Raw genomic sequence first — 16788 nt, 5'->3', positions numbered from 1 at the left:
TTTAAGTTTTCAGATTGAATATGTCGGTTTTGTTAGATTTCTAGGCAGGTGAATCAATTGTTTTATTTGTTTGTTATAAGGAGGAGAGGATAGCCCACAGAAATTCTTCCATTAACAATATTTAATGTTTCTATTTGTCTTTTTGGTGGTGGGGAGAGGGCTAGTTTTTATATTTAATGTTTGTATGAATTGTATTTTTAGCTGAAGGAGTATCCCGGAAAAGAAATATGTTTTCACAGATTGTTACTTCAAACCGGTTTTGGCTGCCACTATTGATTTGACCTTGTTTTCGGAAGGCAATCACTAAGAACAAGCACACTAAATATTAACTACTATAAGACTATATAATCGAGTTTAATCAGGTTGGAGTTCTATTTAAACACATTGATTATGATAACTCGTTTCCAAAGCAAGAAAAATACAAATGGCACAATGCGCCTTCCTATTGACAGTGCTCCTGTAAGCTTATACTGCTGTAAGAACTAACAGCAAAACAAATAATGTGGAACAAATCTTAGTTTACGATATATAATTTTATACTTATTTGAATAATAAACATCAAGAAAAAAAATCAACTTTTTATCTCTTTTACACTCTCTTGTCGAAATTCACTTACAAAGATTAATCTGCAGGTTGAGAGTCCTAAACCGTTTGTTGCCCTCCAATGTCTGTTTAATGGAGTATCTTCAACTATGTTCAAAATATAAATAAAATCTCGTTTTTTTGTATCAAAATCAACATTTGTTCTCCTTTTTAAGAATTAGTTTATTTTTCTTTTAGTTTTTTCAATATTACTCTTTTTCAGATGAATGTTTAGATGTTAAAAGGAATTGTTTCTCTTTTAAAATTTTGAGCTTATAGTGTCATCCAGTTTATCATTCTTCATCTAGAAAATATTTAATTTAGTTCTAATTAGTGTTTTTATGGGTTCATTAATGTACAGTTTGTCTCTGGAACACTTTCTAAATCTTTTTATATATTTAGGCGTTACCAACTGAAAAAAGTTCGATATTAGGACCCTTAGAAATTACAAAATCAAAATTTAATTACATTCCCTACATGAATTTATGCATCAACATTTTGAATCAGCAAGTAATAGAAGACGGCTGTTGTAATTATATTAAAGGGATGGCAGAATACTTACAGCTTAATATTTAGCCAAATGATTTAATAATACTCAGATAAACTAAGGGTAGAAGTAATATTTGGGTAAAGATTACTCTTAGTATAAACACAAAAAAGTATACATTACCACCTTATTTCCGACTTGGTGATCTCTGGACGGCACTTAATAGACTGAAAACTCTGACAAGTGATGGGTTCTTGGGGTATAGGACTCTGATTCTGTAGCAGCCATAATATCTACTCGATTTAATTCTCATAGCACCTCGGGTTTGGTCAAATTTTACCGTTGGTAACTAAAAAACTATGAAATAAAAAGTGATTTGAGAAACTTGACTGTCATCTGGGTTTCTATGCGTTTAACCTCCCGGTAATTCCCCCCCGAACAAGAATGCCCCCGAAAATAAACCCCCTAGCAATTACCCCCCGAAACAAGCAAGAGGGTTTTGGGGACGGTTCAATTCTATTAAAATGGTCTGTGAGGTTATGGTGACGGCACGAGTAAATTCCGTGGACGTAGAGAAACTTCTTTAGGCATATTGCATTGTCCAACATCGGGTTGGGAGGAAGACATGATTGGAGGTAAAAAGTTAAATGATCAGGATGAGAAGGGGGTTACGCAAGATTTCTACCTTGCCGTTAAAAAAGCGGGGTCTTATACTTACTCTCCACCCTTGCTGATGAAATCGATTTAGCAATACAATATTAAACATAACAAAGGTCAACAAGGATAAAACTGAACGTATCAGACATGGAAATGCCTGAACAAAAGTTACAACATATTGGTCTATATAGAAACTTTCAGTGTTTACGAAACTCGTAAAAAAAAAACAATTAAAATAGCTGGGCCTACAAATCACATTTTCTTTTTTGACTATTTTTAATGAAAAACGAAACTTGAAACGGAATTTTGATGTCATGGTTTAGATGTGTCAAAGGATTTGGCTTTTTATGTTGATTCCTAATAAGCAAGATTCATTAAGTTTAGCGTTACCAATCAAAAGGTCCAAGCCTGAGGAAATTAGCCTGAATTTACAAAAAGGGAGGTAACACCCCTAAAAGTCATGACAGCTCAATAAAAGTCACGCCATATGATTCACGTGTTAGAAAACCCTACTGTAGAGGTTTCGAGTTCCCATCTGCAAACATGTGATATTAGTATATTTTTTTTTTTTGCCAGAAGAAAGATCACGGATGTGTGTTTTTTTCTAGGGGTTATCGTATCGCACGAAAAGTCCTAGAATATTGGGAGAGGGCTCATTTTATCAAAAATTAGAACGCCCTTTTATCCCTAAAGTTGTCTGATCAAAATTTAAAAATTACTCACTGAGATAATTTTTTTTTGGTGAAGGAAGTTTCCTGGGAGTGGACTTGCCAGGGGATATTTTACACTGGTGCATGTTGTCATAATACTTATTCAAAATTCTTTCTATTTGTCTCACTTTCTCTTTTCAGACTGAACATTTAATGTGGAGATGTCAAGAGAAATGATCCAAGGGAAATTCTTACTGTGTTGGAATTGTTGTGGTCGGAAAACTTATTGGCCAAAGGGCCAAATATGAATATTGCAATAATTTTTAAAGAATTGGAAGCCAAATCTTCTCCTTAAGTAATTTTTTTTTAGTAATTATTTATTATATGGTACACACTCGAGAAGTGAAGTTAGGTTAATCCTGATGAAATATACCAAAATATAATGAAAATATAATACTTTATTAACAAATTTAGGCTATATGTTTGCACATTAGGGAGGGGGAAGGATAAAATATAGCGGTTCTTCATGCAAAATGTTTTATGCATGTATAATTATTCTACATATTATGAAGTAAGAACTGTTTTCTAACGTTACGCCGCCCAAATACTTTACCCTCGCCAACTTAGTGTGCAAATATATAGCCCGAATTATATAACTCTTCTGTATTCTGTCGCCCGCTTGTTTTCCACTGAGCGTAAGCTAATTCTTTCTTAATACGAACAGATGAAAGAGGTTTGTTCCCGGGAGAGTACCAAACAATACATAAGCTCATTTTTATTTTCTTGCCGTTTTCAAGCCGTTTTCTTGCAGTAGATACTTCGGTTCCCTTTTCTCTGCCTCTTTTGTTTTGTTGTTCTTTGCTCTTTTTCTTTGTCTTTACTTGATAATTTATTCAGTTTTTTTTCGTTTGACTCTCTTGACGCTATTATGTTTATAAGCTTTTACTAATTACCAACTGTACCTGTGAAGGTGACTTGACCTGCCACCCTTTTACATTGTTACATGTTGCCATTCCATTTGGCATAATCATATAGTTTTACTTTGACTACATTTACTTTTACTTTAGTATACAGACCGCTTTTTAAATACAAACGTACATTACATACTTGGCCCAAAAACATAAGCCGCAGGCGGGCATTCAAAAAAAAAACGAGAAATCAAATTTTTATATAATTTTTGTGAAGGCACCAAAGGAGTGACACTTTTTAGCTGACTCGGGCAGACTTGAATTGAAGTTATCAAGTATTTTGCAATAGGTTGTATCAAGACACTGGGTAATTGTAGACAGAGAAAAGCCAAGACAGATAGTCCAAGTAATTGAGAGGCAAATGTTTAAATGGGTGGGACATGGATAAATGGTAAAAGTATGCTCTCTTTTCGAAGCATACTTGTCAGGTTAGTTTTTGGAAAGGTATGCCTGTCTAGAGTCTTAAGCAGGCTGATCAAGAATTCTAAAATTGACATAACAGCGTTAGATTGCCTCTAATGAGAGGCAAACAAGGCACGCCCACCTATAGTCTTAAGAAGGTTGACCAATAATTTAGAACTGACATAGTACCATACATTTGCTTGAAATAACAGTCAAACAACCTTTTAAAGCCATCTTTATCTTTCAAATAGTACCTAGTCGTTGCCTAAGCTTAGCCCCACATTCTGAAAAAAAAATTGTATTTTTCACAAATTTTTAAATTTTTGGGTCACTTGCCCGAGACTCTGGGCAGGCAAGGCCCTATAAAGTAACATCTGTTCCAAATAGAAAATTCATTATTGAATTCAGCTTGTCACACATAAAAAGTAATTTGTAGATTAATAGGGAAATTTAAGGTAAAAGTACAAAACAACGGATGCCCCCCCGCCCTTGCCCCCTCCCCCCCTTGTGGGTGCCCATGCCTGTATGTGCTTATTAGAACTTTAGCAGCAACATAAATCATAGTCACACAATTTGCTGTTATTATCCTAAGGAGGAAAGTCTTGGAAAAAAATTTGAAAAGCAGCTTCGTCCGGCACTTTAGCCTATTAAATATTACTGTATTAAATATTTATTAATGCAAAAATTATACTCGCATCTCCTTGTGAAGTTTGAGTCAGTCAGGTTTGTATTTTGTTGTTTTCAATCTCAAATTCTGGATAGTGGACGCCCTTCTCAAGGAAAAATGCATTAGTTTCAAAAAAAGGGACGCGAAACGTTTTAAAACGTCCCCTCTTGATAACCAACCTTGTTATGAAGCAGAAGATCAGGGTACTCAGTCTCCATTTCAAATAAACATTATTTGAATTGGCGATGATTAAGAACTTTGCCTAAAATAGAGTTTATAATGGTAATCGCTAATTCCATAAATTTACAAATTTCTTCCGAAAATGCTTGTGCACGAAGGGCTTGATGCGCTTTGATGAATGATGCAATGGTAAACAAGTATCTCGTGATTGATTTTCTTACAAAATAGCAACAAACCCTTTTTCTTAGTTTGGTCTTAATTTTGGCCCCGTCTGTTGAAATCAGTACAATTTTTATCAACGGGATTATGCTGCTTATCTATACATTCAATTACAGCACTTGCGACATCTTCTCATGGGTCTTATCTTTGAGGGGTGATAATCCTAAAAGTTCTTCTTTAGGCCCTGAATGAAACATAAATCATACAAAAAGTGAAACTTGTGCATTTATGTCAAAAGACTTGTCGGCTGCTATTTATAAATTTGAAACCAGTTTGCGATTTTTAATATGATGTGTCTTTATATTTGAATAAATTGTAGTTGCTCTGCCTTAATGGTTTTGGATGACAATGGTAATTTTAATTAATACTCATCAAAATATTTGCTTTGGTTCTTAAAATATTACAACTTAAACAAAAACTTATACATGTTCTCGATTTATATAAGAAATGAATTTATAAAAATAAAATGCAACTTTTTTTACAAAGTTTTTTTTTAATGGACATATTATTGCGCTTCCGGGGATGTTGTGTCAGAGCCGCACTTAAAAAACTAAAGAGCAACAAGTGGCTCTGGAGCCTCTGTTTTCTATTTTTTTGAGGATCTTATTACATAAAATGTTGTTATAGAATAAGTTATTTTATTTACATCACATTATTTTTTGGAACTTCATCTTTGCTTAAATTTGCTAAACACTCTTTTTGTCGAAATTGTTTTACATTCCTTTTAATTTATGTTTTCAGAAGTTGATGATGCTTTACCAAGTGGCATTAAGAAGTAGGTTGACATTTTGGACCCTTTAATGTTTTCCAAACTTAAAGATTGTCCGATGAGCACTTTTCCCAGCATTTCTGTATCATGTAAATTTAAACCTGAGTGTTAGAAATTTGGCTACACATCTATTAGGGATGAGGGTAACCTTTTCCGATTTCTGGGATCAACTAAATAGAATAAGAATGACTAAAATGTGAATTAAGAAAGTAAAATTTTAACTCTAACTAGAATACTACTACTTACTACTGAAAACAGAACCAAGCGGCCCTAAGCCAAGAGACGTACAAAATGTTTCTTGATGTGGGACACAACTCACAGTACAGTCTGATTAGCAAATTCAAAAGATCGGAATTTCCAAGTTTGCATACTTTTCTAGGGATCAAGTAAAAAAAAGGCCCAAAATATTTCTGTCAGCGGACACTTGAATTTAAAGGCTAAGGGAAACTTACCAAAGTTAAAGGTTTGGAACGAACCAAAACATTGTTATCAGATGTAATGTTTTATCGTTGTCTGTAGAAAATGCGTTAAGGTTCAATTTTTATTTCCCAAATACACTTCATATGCAAAACATATTGTTACAAACTTGAGAGGATGCTCATTCAACTAAGAATTGGCAGTTCTATTTCCATTTCTAAGTTGTTACAGAGATTGGCGTTCCACATGCTCCTTGCCCCCCCCCCCCCTCACGCTGTCTTTTCCTCAAATTTTGTTTGCCAAAACTGTTTTTTGCCATTTTGTTCAAAATAGTTCTAAAATCAATAATAAAATATACTCTGGGGTCAACAAAATCCCCCAGAGTCTGGAGGCACGTGTTGAAAGTTATTCCCTGGGTGTATATAAGGTTTATATGGAAGGGTTGGTTGTATAAACTTAGGAGGGGCTCATTTGATTGGAAATTTTAAAATCATTTTCATTTTTAAGAGTCAAAAGCTAAAGGAGGAGAACTAGACCCCCGCCCCTTTTGTCCCCAAATAAATCCGATCAAAATATTCAGATATCTATTTTTTTTCAAAATAAATTAAAGATCAGATAACAGAAACTCCTGGGTTGACACAAACCTTCCAGAACTTGGATGCACTAGTAAAAGTTGTACCCTGGGACTCGAAGTTTTTATAGAAGGGGTGGTATATATAGAAGTGATTGGAAATTGAAAGTTTTAGTGCTCGTATTAAGAGTGAGAAGTGATTTGAGTGCAACTAGCCCCTTCCCCCACGTCCTCTTTTCGTCAAATGCATCCCCTTTAGCCCATTTTGTTAAAGATAGTTCAAAGATTAGAAAAAAAGTTGCTAAGTCTATTTTACATCAAAATAGCTGGGCTAAAGAATTATAGAATATTTGAGAAAACAAATTACTAAAATTACTAAAATTCAATGACCATTCTGTGTTTTATATTAAGTTAACATGAGGAATTAAGTAATGGCTTATCATTGACATTAAGTAATGTAAAATAACATGAGAAAAACGTTGGTTAATTAACCAAAAATCCCTCAATTTAAGTAAACTAATTAAAGCATATCCCTACTGTGTATAGAAAGTTTATTTAATACTTTATCAAGATAATGCTCAGCATTCATTTGTCTTCCTAATATGTATATATAGAAATTTTATGAGAACAAATTATGACGTTCATTCATAATTTGGCTACTCGCTACTTCTACTACACATACTCTTAAAAGTTTCCTTTGAAACCAACTCACCTTATGTCAACACAGCTATGCATGGGCCTCCCCCTTTACAACCCCCTCCGTAAACACATGTCCCTTCCGTCTTTCCTTGGGACGTCTCCCTTTGGTGACAATCTCTTTTTGTTATGCCCTAGACAAATTCCTTTTGTCTTGCCCTAGATGGTTGGGGGACAAGGACGATCTTGGAATATCTCTTGTTCTTTGTCTGCCATATGTATCATAGTCATTTCAAGCTTTCTCTTATTATAGCCCTACAAAGTGAAGCGGAACCAAATTTTCGAACTGCTACCGTCAGTTAGATTGGTACCCAAAATAATCTATAGGTTCTATCTCTAGTAAACATCTAGCGGATCTCCTGCCTCTTTTGGAGTTTCAATTTTTTAGAGTCATATTTGACAATTACCATCATTATAGCTTCTAATATTCTATTATTGGTTCGCAGACTTATCCTCCTATCATGACCGTATCGGACCAATAGTCCTAGGACATCGAGAGAGGGCTGATTTGAACATTAATTAAAAGTTATATTGCTCTTTTTAAGGGACAAAATAGATTGGAGCACAACTATCCAGCCTCCCAAATCCCATTTCCCCCAAAATACTTCAATCAAAATTTTTGCTATAAAAGTGAAATCTTAATTCATGGATAATATGGCAAGAAGAATCTATAGTCATGCCCGCGTCTTCCTAGCATTCTTATTTCCTCTCTTTTCCTTTTTATTCTTTCTTATTATCTCTTTGCCTTATTTTCCTTTGCTATTCCTTCTTTCCTTCCTTATTGCAAGATTAATTAATTTATTAATTTACTTCCTTATTGTCTCTCCTTTCCGTGCAATAAAACGGGAAAAGATTATCCTTGTAAACGTGAATCTCTTCAAGTTTCAAATAAATCATGGTTGCAGGGATAGCTGAAATCTAGTAAAGTAAGAAATATAAAAGGTTGTTGTAAATGAGCTTGTTGTATTTTTTAGTAATATATGTCTTGTTAATGATAATGCCCGAGAATAAAAGATAGGCCTACTTATTACTGTTATCTTATTACTGTTACTGATACACTCAATAAATGTAATTTTTTTTTACTTTTATAACTAATAAATCAAATAATAATAACATTTTGATTGCTAAATATTAGCATATGTATATTAAACTGACAATGCACATTCTATTTTTATTTTTTCCGTAAAATTATGTTATGGCCTTGGGAAGGCATAGGGGTTTTGAGCCCTACTCATGTTAATTCTGCTCGTTTTGAGTTTGACTTGGTTATTTATTGTAATTTCTGTTCGTTTTGGGTTTCATTTATTTATCGATGCTGATTTTTGGTAGTTTCACGCTTGGAAGATTATTTGATTTTATTTTTGTTTTAATGAAGTTCTTTCTATTCTTGCAGAAACTTATTTCGTGGAAAAAGTTTTTTTAATTAATTTCTGTTCGTTTTATATTCACATAGTCTTTTCAGGGAAAAAGAAAATAATACTTTAAATCTTTTCGTTTTTTAAGATTTTATAGTTTGGCCTGCTATTTGTATGCTGGAGAAAAACTTTCAACAATTTTTAACAACTTACACCCTTTTAAAAGTCCGGACAGAATTAGTAGTGTTTAATTTAGTTTCATACCTCCTCTAGTTGACCAGAAATAGAAAACTTTATACCATTCGCAAAAAAATCTGTTTCCTTTCTTTGATAGCTTGGATACACTTATGCTATTTTGATTTGGTTAAATTTTAAGAGCAGAAGTAGCCCCGAAAGTTTGAACATAATGCCCTCAGTCGTTCTTGGGATGCTGCTGAGATGCCTTATTCGTAATTAGAATTAACACAGTACATTTCGATTTAATCTTAAGGCAAAATTTTTTTTTTAAACATATTGGGCAAATGGTAGGGTGGGCGTGGGAGGGGGGTTGGTTTCCCTCCAATCAGATGCGACTATTAAAAGGGCATTAGTCCTTTCTATTTCCAATTGAATGAGCCCTTTTTGATGTTCCTACGACAACTCTTTCGTTACGAAGTGCCCTGGTATAAAAAAAATAATAATTCATTGTACCTATATCGGTCTTTACTATAAAAATGACAAGCTTTCCAATCACTTTTGACTATTAAAAAGGGCACTGGCCCTTTCAATTTCCAATCGAAAGAGCCCTTTTGAAGTTTCTACGACGACGCTTTCAATAAAAAACTTTATAAGCTCCCAAGGCATAACTTACAACACTTACCCTGAGTGCTGGTGGGGGGGGTTGTCATCCTCAAGGCCTAATTTCCAGATGTTTCAACTACGGTGAACAAAATTGCTATCTCAAAGTTTCGATTGGATGTGTTTGGGGAAATGGTGGGCTTGAGAGGGGGGTTAATTGCCCACCAATCACTTCCGACTATTTAGCCCTTTCAATTTCCTATTGAATGAGACCATTTTGAAGTTTGTGCGACAACGCTTTCTATAAAAAAAATATATGCCCCAGGGCATAACTTACAACCCTTGCCCGGAGGGATCTGAGGGGGTTGTCATACTCAACGACATAATTTCCGGACTTTCCAACTAAGTTGAACAAAATGGCTATCACTTTCGACTATTGAAAAGGGCACTAGTCATTTCAATTTCCAATCGAATGATTCCTTTTTGAAGTTTCTACGACATCGCAATTATTATATTTATAGTTTAATAATAAATTGCTCCATACTTACCGAAAAAACCATTTCCTAATTTAGAAAAACAAATCCCAATGTGACTTATAATCCTACAAAAATCATCTGAATTGTGTTGTCTAAACCTAGAATTAAATTAAAGCTGACACAAAACAAAATGAAGGAACATAATAATGTTCCTGTGTTTTAACTGTTAGATAATTTTCCTGGTTAAATTTTATATATTATTTTCTATTATTTCTATGAAAAGAAACAGATTTTCAAAGCATAAATCCCAATCATCCAATGATTCTCAATATAATTTATTTTATTACTACTTTTAGCTGTTTTTTGTCGTGTATCTAATTTTATTTACTTTTTAGAACTAATGAATTAAATTATATGCAGCAGTGTTGATGAAACTCCTCTCCAGTGTGACATATGTAAGAAAACTTTTGCTCGGTTGCAACATTTGGGTACACATAAACGAATGCATTCAGTCGAAAAACTCTTTCAGTGTGATATGTGTAAGAGAACTTTTACTTATCTGGGACATCTGAGAGCACATACAAGAGTGCATACAGGAGAAAGGCCATTCCAGTGTGAAATATTTAATAAAACCTTTTATCAGTCGACAAATTTGACTAAACATAAACGAGTACATACAGATGAAAAACCCTTTCAGTGTAACCTATGTAAGAAAACCTTTTCTGTCTCAAGCACTTTGACGGAACATCAAAGAACGCATTCAGGTGAAAAACCTTTCCAGTGTGATATATGTAAGAAAACTTTCGCTGTGTCGGCAAATTTGACTACACATAAACGAGTGCATTCACGTGAAAAACCTTTCCAGTGTGATATATGCAAGAAAACTTTTACTCAGTTAGGACATTTGAGTACACATACACGATTGCATACAGGTGAACAGCCCTTTCAATGTAACATATTTAAGAAAACTTTTGATGATTCAACAAATTTGGCTAGACATAAACGAGTTCATACAGGTGATAAGCTTTTCCAGTGTGAAATATGTAAGAAAACCTTTGCTGAGTCAGGACATTTGATTAGTCATAAACGAGTGCACACAGGTGAAAGACCCTTCCAGTGTAATATATGTAAGAAAAGCTTTGCTCAATCGGGAACTTTGACCAGACATAAACGAGTGCATACAGGTTAAAAATCAGGTTGCCCCCAGAGTATTTTTTATTATTGATTTTAGAACTATTTTGAACAAAATGGCTATCACAAAGTTTTGATTGGATACATTTGAGGAAAAGACAGCTTGAGGGGGGGGGGGGCAGGGGGCAAGTTGCACTCCAATCTCTTTTAAATCTTAAAAATGGCACTAGAGCTTCCAATTTCTAATCGAATGAACCCCCTCTCAAGTTTATAACACCACACTTTCCATATGAAGTGCATTTGGAAAAGAAAAATTGAAGCCTTATGGCCTTTTCTATAGACAACAATAAAACAGTGCCTCTGATAACATTGTTTTGGTTCGTTCCAAACCTTTAACTTTGGTAAGTTTCCCTTAGCCTTTAACTTTAAGTGTCCGCTGACAGAAATATTTTGGCCTTTTTTTTACTTGATCCCTAGAAAAGTATGCAAACTTGGAAATTCTGATCTTTCGAATATGCTAATCAGACTGTACTGTGAGTTGTGTCCCACACCAAGAAACATTTTGTACGTCTTTTGGCTTAGGGCCGCTTGGTTCTGTTTTCAGTAGCAAGTAGTAGTATTCTAGTTAGAGTTAAAATTTTACTTTCTTAATTCACATTTTAGCCACTCTTACTCTATTTAGTTGATCCCAGAAATCGGAAATGGTTACCTTCATCCCTAATAGATGTGGAGCCAAATTTCTGAGACTCAGGTTCAAATTTACATGATACAGAAATGCTGGGAAAAGTTCTCATCGGACCATCTTCAAGTTTGGGAAACATTAAAGGGTCCAAAATGTCAACCTGCTTCTTAATGTCACTTGGTAAAGCATCATTAACTTTTGAAAAAATAAATTAAAAGGGATGTAAAACAATTTCGAAAAAAAGATTATTTAGTAAATTTAGGCAAAGATGTAGTTCCAAAAAACAATGTGATGTAAATAGAACAACTTGTTCTATAAGAACATTTTATGTAATGAGATCCTCAAAAAAATAGAAAACAGAGGCTCCAGAGCCACTTGTGGCTCTTAAGTTTTTTAAGTTCGGCTCTGACACATCATCCACGAAAGCGCAATAATATGTCCATTAAAAAAAAACTTCGTAAAAAAAGTTGCATTTTATTTTTATAAATTCATTTCTTCTATAAATCGAGAACATGTATAATGCTTTGTTTAAGTTGAAAGATTTTAAGAACAAAAGCAGATATTTTGAAGAGTATTAATTAAAACTACCATTGTCTTCCCAAACCATTAAAGCAGAATAATTTCAATTTATTCAAATATAAAAACTCATCATATTGAAGATCTCAAACTGGTTTCAAATTTAAAATATCAGCCGACAAGACTTTTGACATAAATGCACAAGTTTCACTTTTTGTATGATATATGTTTCATTCAGGGTCTAAAGAAGCACTTTTAGGATTATCAACACTCAAAGGTCAGACCCATGATAAGGTGTCGCATGTGCTGTAATTGAATGTTTAGATAAGCACCATAATTCCGTTGAAAAAAATTGTACTGATTTCAACAGACGGGGCCAAAATTAAGACCAAACTAAGAAAAAGGGTTTGTTGCTATTTTGTAAGAAAATCAGTCACGAGATACTTGTTTACCATTGCATCATTCATCAAAGCGCATCAAGCCCTTCGTGCACAAGCATTTTTGGAAGAAATTTGTAAATTTATGGAATTAGCGATTCGGTTACCATTGAGCCGGGTCGCTCCTTACTTACAGTTCGTTACCACGAACTGTTTGATTATACGGCCCTTGTGTTTCAGTAGCCGTTCTTAAAAAATGGGACAAACAGTAGAAATATAAAATAAACAGCAAGGTATTGAAGAGGAGGCAACCCTTCATATGCTGAATGATTTATGTTCGGTTTGATATACGTATATGAGGGGGTTCCCCCCCCCTGGTCTCATAACGCTAAAATCACAAAGACCGTTTAATTAGAATAAAAAGCTCTCTTGAAAGTACTAAGAAAAACTTTAGAGTAAAGAGCGAGGTATTGACGACAGGGTGAACCCCCTAATATATGTAATAATTTCTGTTAGTAAAGCTTTTCATGTTCTTCCTTACTTTCAGTTGTACCATGATATACTTAAAATACAGGATTCTTTCCTTCTAAAGATGATTCGGGCAGAAATTAAACGTCCCCTAATTGAGTTCAAATACCGCTTCCAAGAGTCTAAATTCTTAATCAGCAAAAAGAGAAATCGCATTCTAGCTTCAGTTAAACAACGACGCTAGTCGTTCGAATTTCGCTAAGATAATTAGTAGCAGAAAAAATGCTATGCACAATATTTCTAAGGAAGTTTAAATGGCAAAAAACCGTGTGAATGCTTGAATCATCAAAAAAATTTAAAAGAACTCATTGGACGAAAGATTTACATCCTTGGTCCTCTTGGGCCAATGGCGAACAGTCCTTACAGCACAGGACGAAAGAACTGCGTTTGGTAGGGGGGTAGATGTGTTTTTTAATTTTAATCATAAGCCAGATTTGAAACGATTAGTACATCAGACTTAGAGAGATTCAGACGAAATCATTATATTTTGGTCACCGTTATTGTCATCGAAGTGACCCGTTGCTGTGCAACTAAGCATGTAAGTTCAATAAATCTATTGCCTTTTTATCTGTGTTTATTTCATTTATATGTCTGCGTCTAGTCTAATAATAGGTAATTGGTTCGTAAGTCTCCAAGGTAAATGCTCCCAAAGGAATCTGATCTCCAGATAGCTCGAGAAGAAGAGGCCACGTTTTTCATCCCTACAAACACCAAAAGTCGTTATCGCCACAGCTTAGAAAAAGTTTCTAACCCCTGCTAGCCTATAAGAATTCGTATCTCATAAGTCAGATCTAATTGTGCCATGGAAAGAAAGATCTGAGACGTCAGAATTTATAGTTCAATAATTCTTAATTACTCACAAAACCTTACATAACAAATGGCGCGAGTCGGAAATTGGAGAAAAACTTGCGAACTAGTTAGGCTATGAAACTTTGTAATTTGAATTTAATTGTTGGGAAAGATACAGACATATAAAAAAAGTAATTAGGCCTATTGTCGCTAAGCTACGATAGGAAAACCCTTATATCTCATAGGAGATAGTAGCATCCCCCAAAATAGATTAAGTAAAAAATAAATTTATTTCCGATTGATTCAAAAAAAAATGGAAGAACTCAGTGAGTTAGTAATAGTGCAAAAGTTAGTCGCAAAAAATATAGAGATTGCAAAATCTATACCAGAGTACATTGGTCAGTCAGATATTGACGAATTTAATATCCAATTGACCCAATGTATACAACTAAAAAAAACAGACGTTGGAGCGTTAAAGACATGCTACTACTACGATTAAGAGGCCAAGCCTTAACTTCTCTAAAACAGGTCGAATATACCATAGGCAATAACGCCAACTTGCCAATAAATACGGTTGATGACTTGTTAAAAGCATTCAAAGAGAGATTTATAGAAACCAGTTCAATAAATAAATTAAAACACGGAGCGGTAAACTTTGATTTTTCACAGAATATAAGGGAATATCTTGATAATATACGCATTTCTGTAGAAGCAAAATACGGAAGTGGTTCTGGGCAACTGTATGAAAAAGTCATACTAAATACCTTTTTGCAAGGGCTACCCCCAAAACTATATAGAGTAGTAATATCCAAAAATATTCAGACGCTGGATCTTGCAGTTCAGGAAGTAGAACGATTAATAGAAGTTGATAAAATGGTTGCTAATCATAGTAATGCAAAAATAAATAGCCTAGGCGACTCAAACGCGAAGCTAATCTTCAAGGGCGATCAGGCATCCCCCAATATCTTTTCAAGGGAGATTTCCCAGCATTATTAAAAAAAGACAATCAGAAATTAAATTAAAAAAAGAAGTTTTTTCAACTGAAAGTAAGGAGCAACATTAAAACTTAAAAGGAACAGAAATTATTACGTATATGAGGGGGTTTGCCTCCTAGTCAGTACCTCGCCCTGTACACTAGAGTTTTTTTTAGTACTTTCGAAAGAGCCATCTATTCTAATTAACTGGCCTCTGTGATTTGAACTTTAGCGTAAAGAGTGAGGTATTGACTAGGGGGTTAACTCTGTAATACACGTAATAAAAACAGACGAATGTAGAAGCTATTTACGTAAGTTAATTCGTAAGTTACGTCAGAACAAAATTTCGAGAAAGCCATTTGGCCAAAAAAAGTAAAATTAATCTGCAAATTTCGTTTTAATTATTCGTGTGCGGTGAGCCAAAATAAAAGCTTCATTAATTCAAAAATGTTCAGAAATTAAATAAACAAAACAAGTTTTTTTTTTTTTTTTAATGAAAGTAATGAGTGACATTAAAACTTACAGAAACTGTTCTGTTTTTCTGAGTGACAGTTTGACTGTCACACTACTTTATTTTTTTAAACAATAAAAACACTTGCGTAAAGAGCGAGGTGTTGAGGAGGGGACAGTCTCTTTCATATACGGAATAATTTCTGTTCGTTTTAAGTTTCAATGTCGTTACTTACTTTCAGTTAAAAAAACTTGTTTTTTTTTTATTTAATCAAATAAGAAGCCATATGAACAACCGGGTGCAATCCAACGTGATAGTTTTGTATTAAAAGTTTTTGAAGAAAATAACATTTTATGTATGAAGCATGGAGGGCTGAAAATTTTGGGAAAGCGGAATAAAAATCTAGTCAGCTAAATCACTGAGTCAAGGGACCAAAAAATGTTCTCGATGTGAAAGGATTGACTCTTTTGATGCTCCATTTATGACTAGGTGTAATTTTCATTTGTTTTACCAGAAGATAATGGAGGAAAATAGTAAAAGTTGTTGTTAAGTACATTGTGTACTTATTATAAAGAGATTTCAGATAGTTTTTCGACCACTTTATGGTAACAAACTGTAGTAAGGAGTAATCTGATACAGTACTGACCAAAACTCTGAGAAGACGAATTTTGATATAAATAGATACATCAAAAGAATCAGATTTTTATGCTGAATTCAAAATTATAAGTTTAGTCACACCCATGAAAAGTAACGCTCCTGAGAAAAATTTGGCTGATTTTCGAAAGAAGGGGGAAATACCCCCTAAAAGCTATAGGCTAACCTTAATGAAAATCACACCATCAGAGAACCCTACTGAAGAGGTTTCAAGCTCATGTCTGCAAAAATGTGGAATTTTGTACTTTTACCAGAAGAAAGATCACAAATGCATGTTGTTTTTTTTTTTCCCCAGTGGTGATAGTATCGAAACAGTGGTCCTAGAATATCGCGGGAAGGCTCATTCGAACTGAAATTAAAAGTTGTAATACCCTTTTTATGTGACCAAAAAAATGGATGGCAACTAAGCCCTCTCCTACGCTATTTTTTTTCCCAAAGTCACCTGATCAAAATTTTGAGATAGCAATTTTGTTTACCATGGATGAAAAATATATTGACTATGTCTGTGAGGATGACTTAATCTCCCACAGTCCCCGGGGGAAGGGCTGCAAGTTGTAAACTTTGCCCAATGTTTACGTATGGTATTGGTTATTGGGAGGCATACAGACGTTTTCAGGGGGATTTTTGCTGGTAGTGGGGGGATTTTCCATAGGGTAAGGGACAGCGCTATGTAGGGGATGCCGGATTTCCCAGCATTGTTTCAAAAACGATCAGAAAGTAAATTAAAAAAAAACAAGTTTTTCAACTAAAAGTAAGGAGCAACATTAAAACTTAAAATGAACAGAAATAAATAAGTGTTTGACTAGACTTGCC

General features: G+C 34.2%; 1 protein-coding gene across 1 annotated transcript in view; it reads right to left on the bottom strand.

Annotated features, from left to right (window-relative positions):
• LOC148944018 (uncharacterized) overlaps positions 1-12075 on the bottom strand; it is a 206904-nt gene extending 194829 nt beyond the window's left edge. The window contains exon 1 of the mRNA XM_089101340.1: positions 11714-12075. Coding sequence (XP_088957466.1) covers positions 11714-11825 — 112 coding nt within the window. The 5' untranslated portion in view covers positions 11826-12075. The remainder of the gene's footprint in view (positions 1-11713) is intronic.
• Between the last annotated feature and the right edge of the window lie 4713 nt (positions 12076-16788).

This window comes from Artemia sp. Qi Xiang Cuo, chromosome 15, assembly GCF_049724085.1.
Source record: "Artemia sp. Qi Xiang Cuo chromosome 15, ASM4972408v1, whole genome shotgun sequence".
Lineage (NCBI taxonomy): Eukaryota > Metazoa > Arthropoda > Branchiopoda > Anostraca > Artemiidae > Artemia > Artemia sp. Qi Xiang Cuo.
Note: the sequence above shows the minus strand (reverse complement) of the source record. Positions and strands in the feature narration are given on the sequence as shown.